This window comes from Amblyomma americanum, chromosome 1 (assembly GCF_052857255.1).
Source record: "Amblyomma americanum isolate KBUSLIRL-KWMA chromosome 1, ASM5285725v1, whole genome shotgun sequence".
Lineage (NCBI taxonomy): Eukaryota > Metazoa > Arthropoda > Arachnida > Ixodida > Ixodidae > Amblyomma > Amblyomma americanum.
The window spans coordinates 345,712,352-345,731,131 of NC_135497.1; the positions used below are offsets into that span (position 1 = coordinate 345,712,352).

The following is an 18,780-nucleotide window of genomic DNA, read 5'->3' on the forward strand; positions in this document are numbered from 1 at the left end:
TCTGTACCACTTCTGTCTACTTAACTGCTCCCACGGCGTTGCCACCACCACATAACATCTGGTGGAACTGCTGGTCTACGGATGTTCTTGGCGCCCTCTTCTCCTGATCCATCCCCAAGAGACGGACACAGGGAAAGCCACCGAAGCCGCCCCGACCGAAGACGAACTGCGAAGCAGCCGCTGTCTTCAGAGCTGCCTCCTGAGCCCGCCCTACTACCAGACCGCACTCAACCATGGAAGGAAGTCTCGACATCGACGACGCTGCCGCCTACAGCGTCGGTTCCGGTTATCCTACAGCAGCCCCGATTACCGCCCAATTTCAATGGCACCCCAGGAGAATTTGCAGAAGAGAAATTAGACCAGTACAGGTGAGTAGCAGCCTTCCACAACTGGGACGACCCTATGAAGCTCCAGAACATAATTTTTGCATTTCATAGGACTGCTCGTAGGTTGCGAGAACCACGGACTTTTCTAACGAGCTAAGACGCATTTTGGAAGGAGTTCCTCAAGATTATTCTGAGTATCCTGGGAAGGGAACGAGCTCCGTTGCTCCTACAAGCTGTCGTACAGCACACATATGAGACAGTCACCGTTTACTTCGAAGAAATGACACGCCTGTTCTGTCCTGCTGACTCTGAAATGGCAGAGGAAAAGAAAATTAGCTATTTAATGCGGGGTGTCAAACTAACTTTTTGCCGGACTGGTGCGTGAACCCCCAACAACCGTTGCAGAGTTCACCAGAGAAGCAAATACTACCGAGAAGATCGTGGAAACTCGGGCCCGTCAATAAAAGCGCCCGGCACAGCACTGTGCAATCCACTCGAACACAACATCCTCCATACAATTGAAGCTGGAGGGAATTATACGTGAAATCGTCTGAGAACTGCGCCTTCTGCTGCCGACGACACCTATGCCACCTCAGTTCGCAACATGGACGGATACTGTCCGTGAAGAAGTGCAGCAAGCGTTGGGCTTTCCTCAAGCGATGACTTCGACACAAAAAGCAATGGCCAATACTTACGTTGCCGCAGTACGCAGCCAAAGACGTCTCGTCAGCCCACCCCAGGACCCCTGAGTACCGCCCCGGTGACAACAGCCACCCACTGTCCTTCGCATGCTTCAACAAGCCAAGCCGCGCCAAGGAAAGCAGACGTCTGGATGTTGTTGTTGTTGTTGTTGTTGTTGATGCTAAGGGATATTCTGGGGAGGGGGATACTGGCCCCGACATATGTTGACCTCGTGGGCATCACTCTTGGGGGCCAGGGGAAGGGGATTGGGATGTGGGGGAGGGGAGGGGGATTGGGGTGGTGGCACAGGACAGGGACAGAACTTCACAAGGACACCGCAGACAACACCCGGGGCACGTAAACCAAGTGCAGATGGAGTGGCAGCAGGCACGCCGCAGCAGCCGACTCGCTGGGGAGGGAAAGATGAACGGCGCGCGCTGGGAGTGGCGCGCGCACGTCGGGGGCTTGCCGGAGGCAAGGAGCCGTCACCCCGGAGCAGCCGGAAAGCCGACCAGGGCAGGCGAAGGCTGCAAGGTAGCCGAGGCTGCCTGCAGAGAGCCACCGATGGGTGGCCGGTGGAGACCGCGGGTAGACTGCTGGGAGGCAGCGCGGCGGGGTGCGCTGAGAACCGCCGTTGCCGGCGGCGCGCAGGGGCTCTAATGACAGCAGGGCGTCAGTGGGCTGGCGTCCAGGGACCGGCGGTGGTGTCCAAAATCACGCCGGGAGCTGCGTCAGGAGGCAGCAGGGATGGAACGCTGGAGACCGCCGTAGGAGGCGGCGCGTCGGGGCCCCGAGCGCACCGGTGCGCACGGGGAGGTCGGGAGGCAGCAATCAAGCCGTGAACTCGCCCGGGGCAGCACAGCAGGCGCCGAGGCAAAGGTTGGACCGCCGCCATCGTAGTCCGCTGTGCCGGCTGCAGGGGTGTTCAGGAACAGGGGCCGCTGCCGCTGCAGCTGACGACGACGGCCCGAAGAGGCTCTCCCGGCGGTAGAGGGTTACCCGGCCGCCGAAGCGGCCACCGGGTAGGTAGGCCTAGGTAGCGGTACGAGGGGCTCCGACGCGGGCGACGGGGCGGCCTAGTTGCTCCTAGGGTGGGGCGCCGGACGGCGCTGGACGCGCTCGGGGCTCCTGCCCAGAGTCCAAAGGGCTGGCAGGAGGGTGGGCCGGGCGCGGCCGAGGCGAGGCGAGTTCGTTAAAGACGAACGCGTCTCGGGAGGAGAGGCAAGGGGCATGCGCTCTCCTCGGAGGACAGGCGGGACCGGCGAGAACGGGCGCCGACCGGACGGAGAGGCGAGCGACCACGACCGCTCTCTTCGAATGCTCCGGGGAGACTCCGATGACCGCCGGCCAGCGTCACCCAATTTGCTTTCCCGGCGTTGAAGCCAGCCACCAGCTTCGCCATAGCCTCTACAGGCTAATGAAATTTCTCTGACGCTCCACGACCACAGCCCCGCCATCCACCACGGCAAAGCTACGGATGCCTCCGTCGAGAGGACTGCATGCTGAGCCGTCAGCCCCCCTCACCGTCGCCATCAACAACACTCTTCGCATCGCCAAGCCGCAGCTACGTAGGAGCAGAAGATCCCCTTGCCTGCATAAAGGAAACGGAAGGGAGCAACATTTGAATGAGAAGTCGCTCTCCAGTGAAACGATGAAGATCCCCCACCGACTATGCCGCACCCACCACGCCGAAGCTGCACATAGGCAAGCTCGACGACGACGCGACCCGACTTGAAAATGACACCACCGCCCTGCGGAACGCCAATGGCGCGCCCACGACGAAGCCGCGACCAAGCTGCAAGGGTAACTTTCAGTGCGAGGACAGGAACAAGAGAAGCTGAAGTGGCTATCGACAGGATGACGGTAACTGCCTTGTTAGACACATGAGCCGAATACTGTGTCATCAGTGCACCATTTTCGGCTCAGCTGAAGCAAGCGACGACCGTTCTGGTTGGCCCGCAAATACAATCCGCTGAAGGCCACCTTATTACACCATCGGGAGAGTGCATTACAAGAGTAAAGATTAATGGACGTACCTATCATGCTACCTTCGTAGTCCTGAAGCAGTGTTCCTGCGATGTAATCTTGGGCACCGACTTCCTGACAGAGAATCAAGCGATCATCGACATTCAATGGAAGCTCATCACGCTTTCGACGGACGAGGCCGTACTCTCGAAGGCAGCCCTGGAGCTTTCCGTTCTCTGAGAATCCTAGACGAAGAAGCGAGTGTCCCTGCGGTCACGCGTCATCGTCCGCATGGGTACCGGGAATACCAGGAACATCGAAGGCATCATCGAAGGAAACACGCAAGTTCTCTTAGACAGTGGGCTGGGCACCACAAGAGGCATCGCCCGTTTCCATAACGGACAAGCTGAGGTGCTGGTGACGAACTTCAATGAGGAATACGGACACCTCAACAGAAGCCCTTCGCCCTCTCCGACCGACCGATACCGAGAAGATTCGCCTAACCAAGACCACACGCCCATCTCCGACATCACCCCTGACCTGCCCAGGAACAGACAAAACTTGATCCGCTGTCTTCTTCAAAGTTACTAGTGCCTCTCGTCATCGTCAAAGGTCCGAAAAACGGCGACTACCAAATATCAGATTGTAATTGGCGAAAACGCCTGACCTCTCTGCCAAAGGTCGTGGCTCGCTGCGAGAGCAACAAGCCTTTCACAACCAAGGTAAAGTAACGTTTTTTAACGACGTAATCCAGCCACGAAGAGCCACTTGGCGGCGCGGGTTGTTCTGGTGAGAAAGAAATACGGCACTCTGCGGTTCTGCGTCCATTACCATCGTCTAAACTACAAAATCAAGAAAGACGTCTATCCCTTGCCTTGAATCGACAATACACTAGACTGACTTGCCACGCCATGTACTTCTCGTCGATAGATCGGAAGTGCGAGTAATGGCAGATAAAAGTCGACTAAAGAGATCGATAAAAGATAACCTTCATCACGCCGAACGGCTTGTACGGGTTCAAAGTCACGCCCTGTGGCTTTGTTACGCACCAACAACGTTTCAATGAGTAATGAACACGGAATTGGCAGGCCTCAAATGGCAAGCCTGTCTTGTGCATCCAGACGACATTGTAGTCTTCGCGAAGAGTTTCGACGAACACCTGAAGAGGCTGAAGGCAGTATTAGAAGCAATCAAGTCTTCGGGACTTACCCTAAATCCTGCGAAGTGCAGCTTCGCCTATCAGGCGGTGCTATTTCTGTGTCACATCATCAGCAAAGACGACGTGTGCCTCGACCCATAGAGGACAATCTCGATTGCCCAGTTCCCGGTGACTGACGACAAGAAAGGCGTTTGCAGATTTCTGGGACTGTGTGCATATTACAGATGGTTTGTCAAGAATTTTTTATTCATCACCGAACCTCTGACTCAGCTGACAAAGGCAGAAGTGCCATTCAAAAACAAGCGCCACAAGCGGAAGCCTTTAAGGAACTCCAACGTCGTTCACAGTCCCCTCCGGTTCCTGGCCGCTTTGATGAAGACACCGAGACTGAAATTCATACCGAGGCAAGCAATGAGGGTCTAGGCGCCGTCCTCTTTCAGAAAAATGATTACCTGGAATAAGTAATCGCGTACGCTTTTCGTTCCCCGTAAAAAAGGCCTGGGCTAATTATTCGACCACTGAGAAGGAGTGCCTCGCCACAATATGGGCAACATAAAACTTTCGTCCGTTTCTGTACTGTCGACGATTCATAGTTGTCAGCGATCATCACGCATTGTGCTCGCTTGCCAATCTAAAGGACCTCTGCGGCCGCCTCGCTCGATGAAGCCTGCGTCTCCAAGAGTTTCAACATCACTGTAGTCTACAAATCTGGGCGGAAGCACTCAGACGCAGACTGCCTGTCACGAGCCCCCGTCGAGGCGCCACCAAAAGACGGCGATGACGACGCCTTCCTGGGACTATTAAGCACCAGCAGTTTTTCACGTCATCAGCGCTCGGACACTGGGCTACAAAGCATTGTCCAGGTCATCGAAGTCAAGACCACCTCACCAGCCGGAGCGTTCAAGCGCCAATTTTCCTCCTTCTTATAGATCAACGTCCTGATGAACAACTTGGCCCCAACAAGACCGCGTACGTTCTTGTCGTTCCCAACAGCCAGCGAGAATAGATTCGACAAGCTTCCCAAGAAAAACTGACAGCTGGGCACCACGAGTTTACACGCACCCTACGCCGCATTGAAGACGAAAACTGCTAGCCATGACTGTCCGACGACGTCTCAGGATGACTCTGTTCTTCGACGACCACCGGGTTCCCGATTCTTTGTGGCCGCAAGTGAGTCAAATAAAGAGTTCGTTTCGGTGCCACGTTAGTCTGCTCTGTCTGTTGTCGACGGCATTGTCACCACCACGTGACACTATCTCTACACTGCACCAAAGCTGGTTATAATCCTCGAGGCTTCCTCAATGTCATTTTCTTCATCTAAAGATGGACGAAGGGACACTAAAGCAGACGGAATCAAAAGTGTTTTCTTATTTTATTTTAGCCGTCCTACAGACTTACACCATCAGTTAATCGGGAATTTCTCTTCAATAGTAAATTTTCTATGACGGTCGTTCTTTCTTGAAGGTCACGTCATGTCTCCAAGGAAGAGTCCCTTTTTTACTGCATGTTCACGCAGGCATTTCGGAAAGGATCAGCACCCTCTCTCTCCTTTATTTTCTTGCGAGTCCCTTCGAAGCAAATTCTTCCTCTCCCCTTCCCGTTCTTCTTGAGCAGGTTAGGGGGAAGGGGTTCAATACAACTACCTTAACCCATCACTTAGTTGCACAATGCTATGGCTACGATACTAGAAGATCGGACCAAACGCACCCGTCATGCCGAAAGAGATCTGGAGACGCGGGCACTCAAAAAAGTAGTGCTGTGGCCGATATGAACAGTTGCTAATCCAGCCCGAAAAAGAACGCAGAGTATAAGGAGGAAAAGCCTAAGAAACCGCGCAGGAACTTCGACAACGGGAAGAGCGAGTTGAAGGGGGGCACGGCACCGGGATTCTTAAAAATACTATGCATTTAGAATGCCTTTTGAAGGCGGAGAAAAGACAACATTCCTTTAAGCTTTTAGAGCCTTGGTAAAGAACAATTATCACTCTGTGCTTGCTCGCTTGCTTTCTTATGTCTTCTTTAAGATGCGTAACACACGCACATGCAATTGTCTTACGTTGCCTGTTATGTTGAATTTCTTTAGGTGATTTGCTCCGGAGTAGGCAAGAAGACTGGCTGGATTGCCTTCCCCTGTTATTTGCGATCGTAGCTTACTGGTATAACACTGCTTGTGCAATGAAGTATTGACCGCACGTTTACACCGACGTCTGCTTGCGAACCAGAAGATGTTGCTGACCAGTTTGTAAGTATATAACGATGCCCTTTTTGGTCGAGACTCACAGAACTGCTCTTACGTAAGAGAGCTGCCTGCCCAGCCGGTGCTCGACCGCCGGTCAACCGTGGCAGCCGACTAGAAAGGCACTGGCCAGTCGCGAAACGCCCTTACGTAAGAGGAGTTTTGTGTACCTCTCGCCCTAGATACCACTCCAAGGCGCCAATCCTTTGCGTGTGCGTGTGTGTCAAAGAAGTGGTTATTATGCGCACTTCTATAGTCGCTATTGCTTCCGCATGGTGCCCATTTTCGCAGCGTCATTCAATTTTCAGCTTTTTTTTTAATGTGCTTTTATTTGCATCATGGTCCGAGTAAGAATCTCTATATCCTGTTCACTTCTTCCTAGAGTTCTGGCCCTGGATTAATCAGCGCAGTACTATGAAGTAGGTTTCAGAACCGTATCTTCTGCTTAGAGATGTCAGTAGTACTAGTAGATAGTACCACGCATTACTTAAATCCAGATGTACTGCAGCTGTGCGAAGAAATGATGACAAGAATCATGACAAGCAAAAATCTTCACACCAAAGTGGCATTTAAAATCGAGTTGTGCAAGGCGAATCTCTAGTCCTTCGTGCCGCCCAGAAGCAAAAGCGCACCATTTTGAACGTGCGCTGGCGCTTTACCCTTCCCTTCCGACCGGGCGGTGCTTGCCGCTGCTCCGGTCTCGGCGGAGTCACCGAGCTCTGGCTGAGGCGGGGCCACGGACGGCGTGTCGCAGATCCTGCGGGCGCTGGGCTGGGTGTGCTCCTTCCTGTGCGCCGTGGCGGTGGTGTTCGGGGCGTACCGGTGGAACTGCGGCGACGGCGTGGACACCGCGCAAGCTGCGCTCTACGCAGCCGTGCACCGCACCGTGTGGGCCTTCGCCGTGGCGTGGGTCGCCTTCGCCTGCGTCACCGGCAAAGCATGTGAGCGCTACTCCTTCTCTGGCCTCGCGAGTGAAGTTTTAAAAAAGCAGCGCCTTCGTCTCGCGCTTCCTTCGGTCTGGGGCTCCGTTTGCGTCCCGGGGTAATGCACGAGTAAAAAACGTCCGGCGCGTGGACGACAAACGCAATGGTGTGGGAGTCAGAAGTCACCATTTTTTGACATCGTGTTTTGAATATGCTCTCGAGAACTTGCGGTAGAAACGCCGACAATAAATGTGTCTCTGAGAGTGAATACTTCACTAAACTGGGTTACGATAGTACGTTCCGTTGGCTACCGCAGGGAAAAGGTTTAGTCAACTAAGGATTTTTCAGACACATTTATTGTCGACGTTTCAATCGCGGTGCCTATTTCACACAACCTAACAGCTTCTAAGAAATGAACTTTGATATGTAGGTGTGTGCGTGTGCGTACGTGCGTGCTTGCGTGTAGCATTCAGCAGAGGTTACAATGGGCCACATTATATATCTATATATGTAAACTGGACTGAAACACTCCTAAAGATAGAACAACGGTTAGTTGACGCTTCGACTGGCGACCAGTCTGGTTCTGAGTCGTGATGACAGTAAATCCTTTTTATCTTTTTAAGCATATGTGAGTGTGTGATGCAAAATATAGCGCAAAGGAAACACGTAAGACGGACAGGATGACGGACAGGATATATATATATATATATATATATATATATATATATATATATATATATATATATATATATATATATATATATATATATATATATTGGACAAGTTCGCGCTATCTCAACGTGGTTTTGCATAATTCAGAACACAGTAATAAATTCTGTTGATTTGCAGGTTGGCCGTTAACATCTTGCCTTTGCAGTGCAAGAGCCACTGCTTCCGTCAGCAGAGCTGAAAATGATTGCTCTCAGAAGCCGAAACTAAAATCGTTTGCGGAAAACCACGCACATAAATTGTTTCGGTTCTCCTAGATTATGCAGAGCTTGGCGATGTCTGCAAAGTACGGTGGCAGGATACACCGTGGTGGCGCGCAAACCTGTACTGCGAGTCGAGGCACAGCGCGAACATTTCGCTTGGTTTGGAGAGCGGAAAAAGTTCGGAATCGCGGTTTCTTTTCGAGAATTTTCATTCACTGCTGTAGAAATTTCCTGTTCCGGAAAATTCCGGAAAAGTTGATCATGGACAGGGCAGCGAACAGGCAGCAGAAAAAATAGTGTTTCACGTTGGCGTATAAGCAATGGCAATGAAGACATGAAGGCCTGAAGGCGATACAAGTAGGGACGTGCAAGGGTGATGAGAGTGTTCGTATTTAACGAAAGACGTGTGATTAAGGTGCGGTGAGGTCAAGATGGTACAAAGAAGGGGTGGCGAGGGAGTAAAGCCCGAACTGCTTATATTAAGAGCACGTGGTGCGTTTTTATAATATATAGCAGCCCTCGTCACCCGGCTGACCTAAAGGGCAGACGGCGCCCGATTTCAAATGTCACTGGCTAACCGCAGTTCACTACTCACGATCCCTGAATGGCCAGGGGTCAACTTTAGAGTTACGCTGGCTAGACGGAGGTGTAAGAAAGCGTATTCGTGATCCTCTCTTCTATGGACAGGGTACAATTTTTGAGAGAGCAGAGGACGGAGTCAGTCTAGACTACATAATTTGAGGTTCGCGATAGTTGTGCAAAGTCTGAATGGCTTGCTTTATTAGGAGAACTTCGAGGGGGAGAGTACGGGGGATTTATGTAGGTGTCACAGGTGTTTGTTTGAAGAGCAGAGCAGTGAGGGGATGGCATACGCCGTGGAGCCGAGGTCCAGTGTGTGGGACGAATCGGTAAACCCCACGGTGCATGTGCAGAAGAGTGGGGAGTGATGATGAGCCTTAGCTTGTTGCCGACAGATGCAGAAAAAAAACCAAACGATAAGAGCCCCTCGCATTTAACAAATCAAATGTTAAAGGGAAGCCCACCACTCTTTCTGAAAATGTTTTTTTTTTCAGGTAAAAACTTGGCTATAGTGCACCATAATAAAGGTCAGGGTTGGCGAACGTCAGAAAACAGGTAAATTATGTTAAGAAGTCAGGGGTTAAGCAAATTCAAATTGTCAACTTTTTATCTATTACATATAGGCATCTGGTTGAAATTGGAGATATGAAGCTGCCTTTTATTAAGAGCTATATCAGTTTTTAGAATTTCTAAAACGCGATTACTCTCGGTGTTTTGGCTCAATAAAGCCTGGCCATTTGTCGCCGATTCGAAAGCCATACGCCCGCGTTGAGCGCTAAATGACGCCCGTCAGTGGACGTCATCCCACGGCGCACGTTGCACGTGACGTTATCCTCCCCGCCTCGATCGGCAGGAGCAGTGAGCAGCGGCGAGCAGAGCTGCGCGGGTAGCGCATGCGGGACAGAGAAGTTCGCGTGGCACATTGTCACGGGGAGATGCGATTTGATGGACGTCGCTGGTGCGCACACAGCCGGTGCGCGATTTTGTACGTGCAGATTTCTAATCACTATTTTTATCTATAAATATTTAATTGCAACCAGATGCCCGCCTATCTGTAATATCTAAAAAAATAACTACTGGAATTTATTTACCGTATTACTTGTTAACACTATTCAAATCTCTCTGACGTCCGCCAACACTTGTATTACTTTGCTGAAAAAGGTACCGTTCCATCTCAAAGAGCCTGCTCTTAAAATTTAGTGGCGCTCTTCCCTGAAACCCCTGAAACACCGTCCTTTGTTCACGTACTGCAAAAGCACTTTAATATTTTTAGATCGGACGAAATTCACAGAGTGCAAGCATCAACTCTTGCCTCCCTCCCGTTTCGCCAGCTGCAAAAGAGAGGAGGGTATGGGTGCCAATTCCGCAATGTTCAGTGCTCTTCAGTTTGCTGTGACCGATATTTGCGCAGATAAAAAAACAGTGAAAGACGCACAGTGGCAGTGATGTAGAAAGGAATGGCACACTGTTTCAAACAAACTCAGGCGACTGGCTAATTGCCTCACCTCGCTTAATCACTGAGGAATACAGGCTCCGGGGCTATTGAGGTCGCTTTTAAAATAACTACATATCGAAAACATGTTTACAAAACAGTGGCCTGCTGAGGTCGCAATCTCATTCGCGTACGTCGCTGTCATGCCCCTCAGCGCTGCCTCTGAAGCTGTGATTCATTCTGTGGGCTTAAATTACAAATACGCTACTCCGAAATTTATTTTTAGGACCCATGTGCGTTCCTTAATGCGGCATCGACACCCTAGAACATTTTAACCTTTAATTTTACTCACAATGAAATCACTTGTTTCCTTTTTTTTTCATATCGCATCCTTCCCGTAATTGAATTGGGCCCCATTGTACAGCTAATTCAAATAAATAAAAACGGATTTTTTTTTGGCGGCATCAGGTATCACGGCATTAGTCCATCGCGGACAGAAGAGTGGCTTCTTTGCCCAGGTTTTGTCAACAGAAGGATTAGGCTGTCACCGTTCGCGCACGCCGCCAATTAATAATCACAGGATTAACACGGACCTCTCGTCGCTGGAACACGCTGAAGCAGGTACAGAGAGTTTCGCACGCCTTGATTTCTTCTCTTTCCTTGTTTCTTTATTCGAAACGACGCACTGCACGCGCGGCAGTTGTACCTAATTGGATGCTGGAACCTTCGCGACTGATGGCACGTGGTGCGTTCAACGGCGCATTTGGGGTGGTCTCCGTGTTTACGTCAGAGGCGCCTTCCGTACCCGCCGAATTGGTATCGAACGTATACGTATCCGCAGCTATATTTCCGGTTCTCACTCATGAGCGCTCCGCGCCTAAAGGGAGCTCCAAAGAGTTATGCCTGAAGCAGGCATCCTCGAGAAAAAGAAATATTCTGATACGAGAGAACGTCAAACAGGGGGTTCTTAGAAAGCGAATAATACTTCGCCTATGTTCACTGAGCTTTTTGTACCATTGCTTTATTGGCTACACTTTGAGAAAATGGCCTCAGTCAGCAGTTTTTCACGCTTGCGACTACCGGACGGTGCCGAAATGGCAGTAGGCACAGTGGCCTGCCGTTGCAGAAAGGTGCTGGTATGTTCCTCGACTGATGACGCCACGTTTATGGAAGGTTCAGGCGGCATCCTAGGTGCTGAGTACAGTTGTAGGCTACGTAGGTACGTGTAGCACAATGCAAAGAAGCGCCCGGCTATATTATATCTCGAAGCGACGGTCGTAATGCTTCGTCGGCTTCTTCCGATCTGACAGAACCACCAGGCTACTCTCACCGGCGGAGTGTGAGCGGTGTATTCTTGCTATACTCAAGTTCATTTCAGCGTAAAGGTTAAACCCGCCGCGGTGGCTCAGTGGTTGGGGCGCTCGGCTACTGATCCGGAGTTCCGTGGTTCGAACCGGACCACGGCGGCTGCGTTTTTTTGGAGGGAAAACCCTAAGGCGCCCGTGTGCTGTGCGATGTCAGTGCACGTTAAACATCCCCAGGTGGTCGAAATTATTCCGGAGCCCTCCACTACGGCACCTCTTTCTTCCTTTCTTCTTTCACTCCCTCCTTTATCCCTTCCCTTACGGCGCGGTTCAGGTGTCCGCCAATATGCGAGGCTGATACTGCGCCATTTCATTTCCCCAAAAACCAATTATTATTATTAGTAGTAAAGGTTAAGGTCAGAGATATGTGGATAGGAACGCTAGATTTTCAGATCTTGTGGCTCGTCGGTAGTGCTAGCTCTGCACACATATTTGTGGGCACGTATTCGCACATATATGGAGCCCATAAGCATGATTAATCTCAGATAAATGTTAGTTTCTTCGAGCTTTTGCTCAATCGGTTGCCTGAAGGTAGATAACCTTCCTATAGGCCTGGTGGTGTGCGCTCACTAACGCTCTGTGTACTGCGAGTCGAAACCCCGTTATTAACGCCACTGCTTGTGCGCACTTTCCTTCGCCTGAGCGATGTGCTATTTATTTAATCTCATCAGCGTGCTGACGCAGTGATTTAACGAGCAAATTTTATTATGTCGTCTGGCCATTATAGTGCGCAAAACATCGTCACGACAAACAGCTGTCCATTTTGAGCGCTTGCTAGAGCTATGTCCAACATCTCTTCAGAGTATACAGGGGCTCACTTGTTTTGTACGAGCTAGCTATGCCACTTCGTCCTCGCCTCTTTCCACCCCTCCCCACTCCGAAAACAAAACAACAAAAAAGAATACATGGTGGTAGCGGCGTCCTGGTGGTCTAAGAATTCGCCTCGAGTGAGGGAGGTGCTGTGTTCTATCCACCGTGCCGTCAGGTACCTACCAGCCTGGTGCTTGGCTTTCGTAGAGGTGAAATGGTTGGGGAAAAAGTCGTTGACCAAACCAAACTGTTGACAACATTACGTAAGGGCGAAAAGCACAGCCCAACTTCTAAGTTGTTTCGCTTTCCGTTCGTTTCCTTACAAGCTAGATCCTGAGCGAGTACGCAAGAATGGAATAGCGTATCAGGATACCCTGTAAGCAAGCAACGTTTTAATTAACTGTATCTTCACAGACCCCCTCAAGAGAGAGAAATAAATTAAAGCGCGATGTCCTTCTCCCAAGTATAACACAACCGAGTCGCCCATATGCGACCTCGCCTCGATACGCTTGTCGCGCCAGTGGGCGAGTGTGCGCAGAAGCATTTGTAAGCTGGAGCTTGCCGCAGGGTTGGTGGGCGACTTCCTGTCCTGGCCGGCTTTCGGTCCCCTGAGCCGCATGGCGCCGCTGGTGTTCCTGCTGCATCCCTTGGTGCAGAACATCTTCACAGCCTACGTTCGAGAGAGGGTGCAGGCTGACCAACTGATGGCCGTGAGTAGCCTTCAGAAGCATATGTGACCGCCGCTGACAAGTGGCATGGATAGTACTCTTAGTCAGCTCAATTCACTCTTCGTATCTGCGATTAGGCCACTGTTGTGCTTGACTGTGTACTGTCTATATTGTGTGGGGAGAATATAACGACCCTACTGCGACTCTACTCTCGCCCTTAGTTAAACGCTAATATAACGACACGCTTCGACTAACCTTAAATCTTCCAATAGGCGCAGCCCTCGAGTAAGGTGTCGCCCAAATGCAAATAAGCCTTAAGAAATTTTGAGATTTTTTTGTGTGTGGCTGTAGCTTCATTCAAAGGCCAGTACGTTAAGCTGTAGATGACTAGTCTTGTTCAGCATGTGTTGTAGATATAGAGTGCAGCAGAACAAAGCAACACTAAGATATGCTTACCTCTCCTTTTGCCTGCCTCTGCTCTAAAGTGGCAAGCGGCTTTAATAACCGACACTATCTTCCGGCTACATATCCATCAAGCATCCAAAAGTGTAGTCTGCAGGTGTTCACTAGGCTACACCGATGTGGCAGCTGTATCGCCTTGTGCTGTTCGAAGTGGCGGTGTTCAATTCAAAATGCTTGCATGCTCTTCATGCTCGTTCTCGCTTACCGCAATTTGTCGTGAAGGTAACGTAGGAGCAGAAGATGAAAAACCGGAACAAACGATGAAAGCTTAACCAAACATCATTATTGTTCACGAAACTGCTGCGTAGTTTCGTTGTACTCTTTAAATCAAGATGCCCTGATTCTCACATTAGTTACAACACATGTTGCCTGACGGCGTCTTGAAGACTCAGTTCAAACCAGATATGTCCGTGCCGGGCTACCGCCCATCACTGATCGCACGTTGTACGCACTGTATAATGTCTATACTGCTTGACAGTGCGCCCCCTTTTGCGTCTCTTTGCGGGTCACTTCTGCAACGCACAGCTGTTCCTGTTCTGCGGCCTGTTCGTACTCGGCTACCTGGGCGCGGTGTTGTGCAGCGTGTTGGCTGACGCGCCGCTTCACTCGCTCGAGCAGCTGTTCTGCGAGCGCCTAGGCCTGAGCGCTGCCGGTCGCGAGGGCTGCCCGCGCCGCTTCCTGGAGGTGGCCAAGCCCGTGCTCAAAGCTCTTCCGCTGCCCAGCTGCACCAAAATCACCATCCTCGGCGAGAAGGCGCACGCCGGAAGCGACAGCGGCGGCGGAGGCACCGATGCCAACCGGCTGCCTCCCGACAGCCGCCTCTGAGATGGGCGGTTAGGCTGCAGAGACGCTTATGGACGCAGGGCGGTGACAAGCCACAATTCCCCTGTGGCACTCGTGCGCTGTGCTTATACGGAGGTGTACGCGTCCGTGTCCTGGGCTAGACGACGACGGAGGCTTGCGAAAGAGACGGGGCCCCGAAGACGAGGTGCAGCAGGAGCGCGTCTCTTGTTTTCTTACGCTTTTCATACCACCGTGGGGCTGGAGGAGGCTCGGACGGTCACGTTGTCGACTCGCTCCCGGGGTCCGACACGACGCGCTCCCACGACGCCTTTGATTAGTGAGATTCTCGAAATCTAACTACCCATGGGCCTTGTTCCATTTCTTCTTCCACACTTGGCTATAGCTGGCGCACATAGCACGAACGTTCGTTTTACACATGGTTCGGCTGTGTTCACGCGGCTGTTGCAAGACCATTTGTGTATCCGCATTGTAGGTTCAGATAGGCAACTGCGACGGTGCGTTTGGCTGGCCAGCTGTTGTGTATGAGATCAAAAAGGAAGGGAGGGGGAGAAAACAAAAGAAGAGACCCCAATTTCTCTCAGGGCTAGCACTGGCAGTGAGATAGCCTTTGACAGGTACGGCCGTTTCCGCGCGACCAGTTGTCTCACTGATGAACCTGACCTGTGCGAAACTCGTCGCGTCATGTACAGTGGCCATTAAAGACGAAGGCGAGCGAGCCCAAGAGAAATCAGCGTACAGATACTAAGCGAGCTGCCGAGATTTACTGAGTGCGAATACCAAAGCTAGGAAGCGTAGTATTGGATTCACGAGCTTATTGCACGCTACCTATGCTACGTGGTTGCGGATCCTTTCTGTCTGAACACAACCGCTCTAACTGATCTGTTCACTCGGCAACACTAAGCGATAAACTGAACAACAAAGCCGAACGTGCTGCGTGAGATAAAGCAAAATTGGCTCAGTACATAAAGAAAAGGGCTCCATGCTCGAGATCCCTTTTCGGCAGTAATAAAGCAGAGCCTTAGGCCTACGGCTTACCGAAAGGGTGGCGCCCCGACCGAAAAGGGGCACTTGTGTTGCCATCCTTACCAAACTGTCCTGGCTAGTTGCTCATTAGAGGGTCACAGCCTGTTTAATAACAACACTTAATTGGTGAGAAAAATCCGGCACAACTCTTCCAACTGCAGCCAGAATTTTTTTCTTTGCTTCGACGTGTGTAGTACTGATACCCTAATACGATTAAAGGCCTACATTTTATGCAGAACCTTCGCGCCAGTGCGTCTTGACGACGGATGTACAACGCCATATGGCAGTGCACTCTAAGACTGCGCAGCTTATCTTGGCTCTGTGAGCAAATACCTGTGCCGTTCAGCGCACTCCTAGCGCGGTGCACCAGAGTGTAGTCCCTGCACTGAAATCCGAGGCTTGACCCCACCGCGTTTCAAAGTTGTTTCCTTAGCGCAAAGAAAATTACAACGAAAGCCAGATGCTTTTAACTGGAAGTAAAACGCTGTTCAATTTTTCCACCCATCGCGTGTGGTTTATAAGAATCTCGGCTCAGAAGAGTGCAGCCAGCGACAAGCACACGGATGCTCAATCAGGGCAAGGCTATCAAAACAGCTGTCTCCTCTTTCATTTGCGCCCTCTGAACACGAATGCGCCTACATGGAAGTAAAAAAAAGGAGTAAGCTGTCTTTTAGCGCACTCCCTTTTATAAAAGGGAACGCGCTAGAGGGGAGCTTACTCCCTTTATAATTCTTTATGTTTAGAGTGCACGGAAGCTCAGCGCCATTCTTATTTCTCTCTCGTTCACGATACGCAGGTCACTATTTGAAGTGAACGAGTTGCGCGGAAAGGGGAATTTCGCTCGGCTCAGCTTGGAAAGTGCAATGCGTACCCGAGTACACGTTGAACAATATCAAATCTGCGCTTTATTAGCATGCAGTCAACGGCTACTCTTTTCGTATAAGTTCGAAGCGAACTTTGTTTTTCTGCGTACTTTTTCTCCAAGTGCGTGATGCTATTAAAGCTGTCGGAAAGTTCAGGGCTGTAGTAGAAATGAGCCTCGTACTTGAGAGTCAGTTAAGCGTTCTCTTTTGTATTTCCCGTACCTGTACATTAAATGCACCATGCTCACCCGGCGTAAGGCGCTGCTTTCGAGCCACTCGTCGGGCGACGAAGGCGACGGATAGCGCCGGTGGTGCCATCGTGCTGGCAGCACCCTTCTTTCCAGTATTTGCACGCACGCAGAGAGTTACAGGAGTTTAACGAATCCGCCTCGGATTGGTTCCTAATGTTCCTATTCTGTTCGTGCGCGTTTCTCTGGCGTTTGGCGATGGCGGAGCAAATCAGTCGTTTCTGTGTCATAACGAAGAGTTTACGAAAAGGCGTTGGCTGAATATCGTTAGTGTATTTTTATCACGCGACGGAGATTTCAACTCAGATATTGAGGCCTCCAGCGTATTCCACGTAAAGAGCAATATTGTTTGTTTTCTTGGCGATATATAGTTTATTTTTTGTTGAAACGGATGTCGATAGATTTTGCTTATTTACACAGAAGTGCGTTGGCCAAAAAAGGTGCAAGCATAGTGCAGGAACGCCTCTCACACGCAAACGAAGGAACCGGCGGAATAGCTTGCCCAGTGCCTTGTTTTAAACATTTATTTGCCTGGAAGCATCTGTAGAAGTACTTGTTGTCACGAGTGTTTTAATTGTTGTGTCGTAACTACTCTTGTTATATTTTATCGTCTCTTTGGTCTTTCGTTTCAAACCCAAGAGTTGTCGCTCAGGTCGACCCGTTCCAAAGTGCGATACACGTTGTAAATAAAGACACGCGTCACGGGAATGGTCATATTTTATTTCTCTCTCATTGTCTTCAAAACTGTACATACCAACAATGTACGCAAATCATATAATAAAAATAAATATCCTGTTTTCACAGTGTCTGTCTTTGACCTCCTTGTCTCCCCTACCCAAACCATTTTTTTTGCGCAGAATTTTTGTGCAGAACGTATGCATAAACATACGTTTATGCCGTTGGCTACGGGGGCCTCACCATCTCACATTCCCTGCATAAGGAGAGCAATCTAAAAGCTAGTTAAATGTACAGTATGGGAGAGAAAAAGAAATGGTAAAAGAAGTATAGCTCCATTTGCCGACATCGGCTCATTTGGTTGGCAATGAAACCAAGGAGGCGCTGCTTCAGCCCAGGTGTGAAAAAAAAAATGTTAACAGTTAAAGAGCTTGGTTGCCCATACATTGAGTCTTCGAGGGCGTGACAGGACTTGGAGGGGCGCCTCTTGCCTGGCTTCCTAGCTACAAATATTGTCGTGGACGAGATGATAAGGCTTTTCCCCTGTGCTCGAAATCTTTAGACGGGCCAAATGAAGAACCTGTAACGTACTTTCGCCTGAAGGAGAAAATAGTAAGGTCTTGCTTCTTAAACCGACGCAGCACCAGATATGGGGAACGCATCGGCTCTTGTGAAGTCCGCGTTACCAACAGATGCTGCACGTCTCGTGTCTTGTTCATGCTGTTTCCTGAATTTATGAAGTCAAAATAGATTTCATCGGTGCAAATGGACTTGCTGCTGCAGCCAACTCTGTATTCTAGAATATATGTGCTAGCGTTAGATCGTTCTATGATTCTCCTTGGAGGAACAATGTCACCGACAGCCAAGTACTACACATTGGGTAACATGGCTAGAAGCCACTGAGTACTGTATTCGGAGTCCAAAATGAAAACAACCCCCAGCAGTTTCGAAATCAGTAAAAAGATCTTCGGAAAGGTGAACGCAGGCTGCACTAAATATAGCCTTCAATATGATCTGGTGTAGCTCTCTGCAAGTTTCACCTTTTCGTGCCACTATCAAGGAATCAAACTACAAGGGCGATGATCTCGCCACAAACAACCGACTTCATGAAGATATGCAGGAAAGAATGACCGCCGACCGAAAGGGTCATTTACTATGGAAGATCAGGTGCAAAATAATGTCAAGTTCTCATAACGACCGAAAAAATTTATAGCCTGAAAGAATTGTTGAGCTGTCTTGATGAAGTCGAGAGCTTGACGAAAACTCGTCTGAATGGCACAGGGCAATCATAACAAAACCTGAAAATACACGTGCTCCCAATTGTGAACAGGGGTCCCGCACGGAAGCCGAAACGCCTTGGTTTTGCTTTTTCCTTACTTTATGGTCAGCATTCGCACTTTTGCGTTTTATTGTGATGTTCTTTGCTGGCGGACACTCAAGGACAACCGGAATGCCTGAAGTCATCAAATGTAATGCGATGCAAGTACGTTGTGCCAGCTTCTATCGATGGTGAGGTTTTGTTTTCAGCTTAAAATCTAGTTTACAGTAGGCTGAGACTCAGCCATGAACTCGAAAGCCTGACTATGATTGTGAGCAGCCACTTTAAGAACCTTTACAATGCTGTCCAGATG

At 50.1% G+C, this 18,780-nt stretch overlaps 1 protein-coding gene across 1 annotated transcript in view; it reads left to right on the forward strand.

Annotated features, from left to right (window-relative positions):
* The window catches only part of LOC144115548 (nose resistant to fluoxetine protein 6-like), a 247,788-nt gene extending 230,514 nt beyond the window's left edge, over positions 1 to 17,274 (forward strand). The window contains exons 13-15 of the mRNA XM_077649975.1: positions 7,121 to 7,307; positions 12,974 to 13,116; positions 14,062 to 17,274. Of these exons, the coding sequence (XP_077506101.1) occupies positions 7,121 to 7,307; positions 12,974 to 13,116; positions 14,062 to 14,361 (630 nt within the window). The 3' untranslated portion in view covers positions 14,362 to 17,274. The remainder of the gene's footprint in view (positions 1 to 7,120; positions 7,308 to 12,973; positions 13,117 to 14,061) is intronic.
* Positions 17,275 to 18,780: the final 1,506 nt, after the last annotated feature.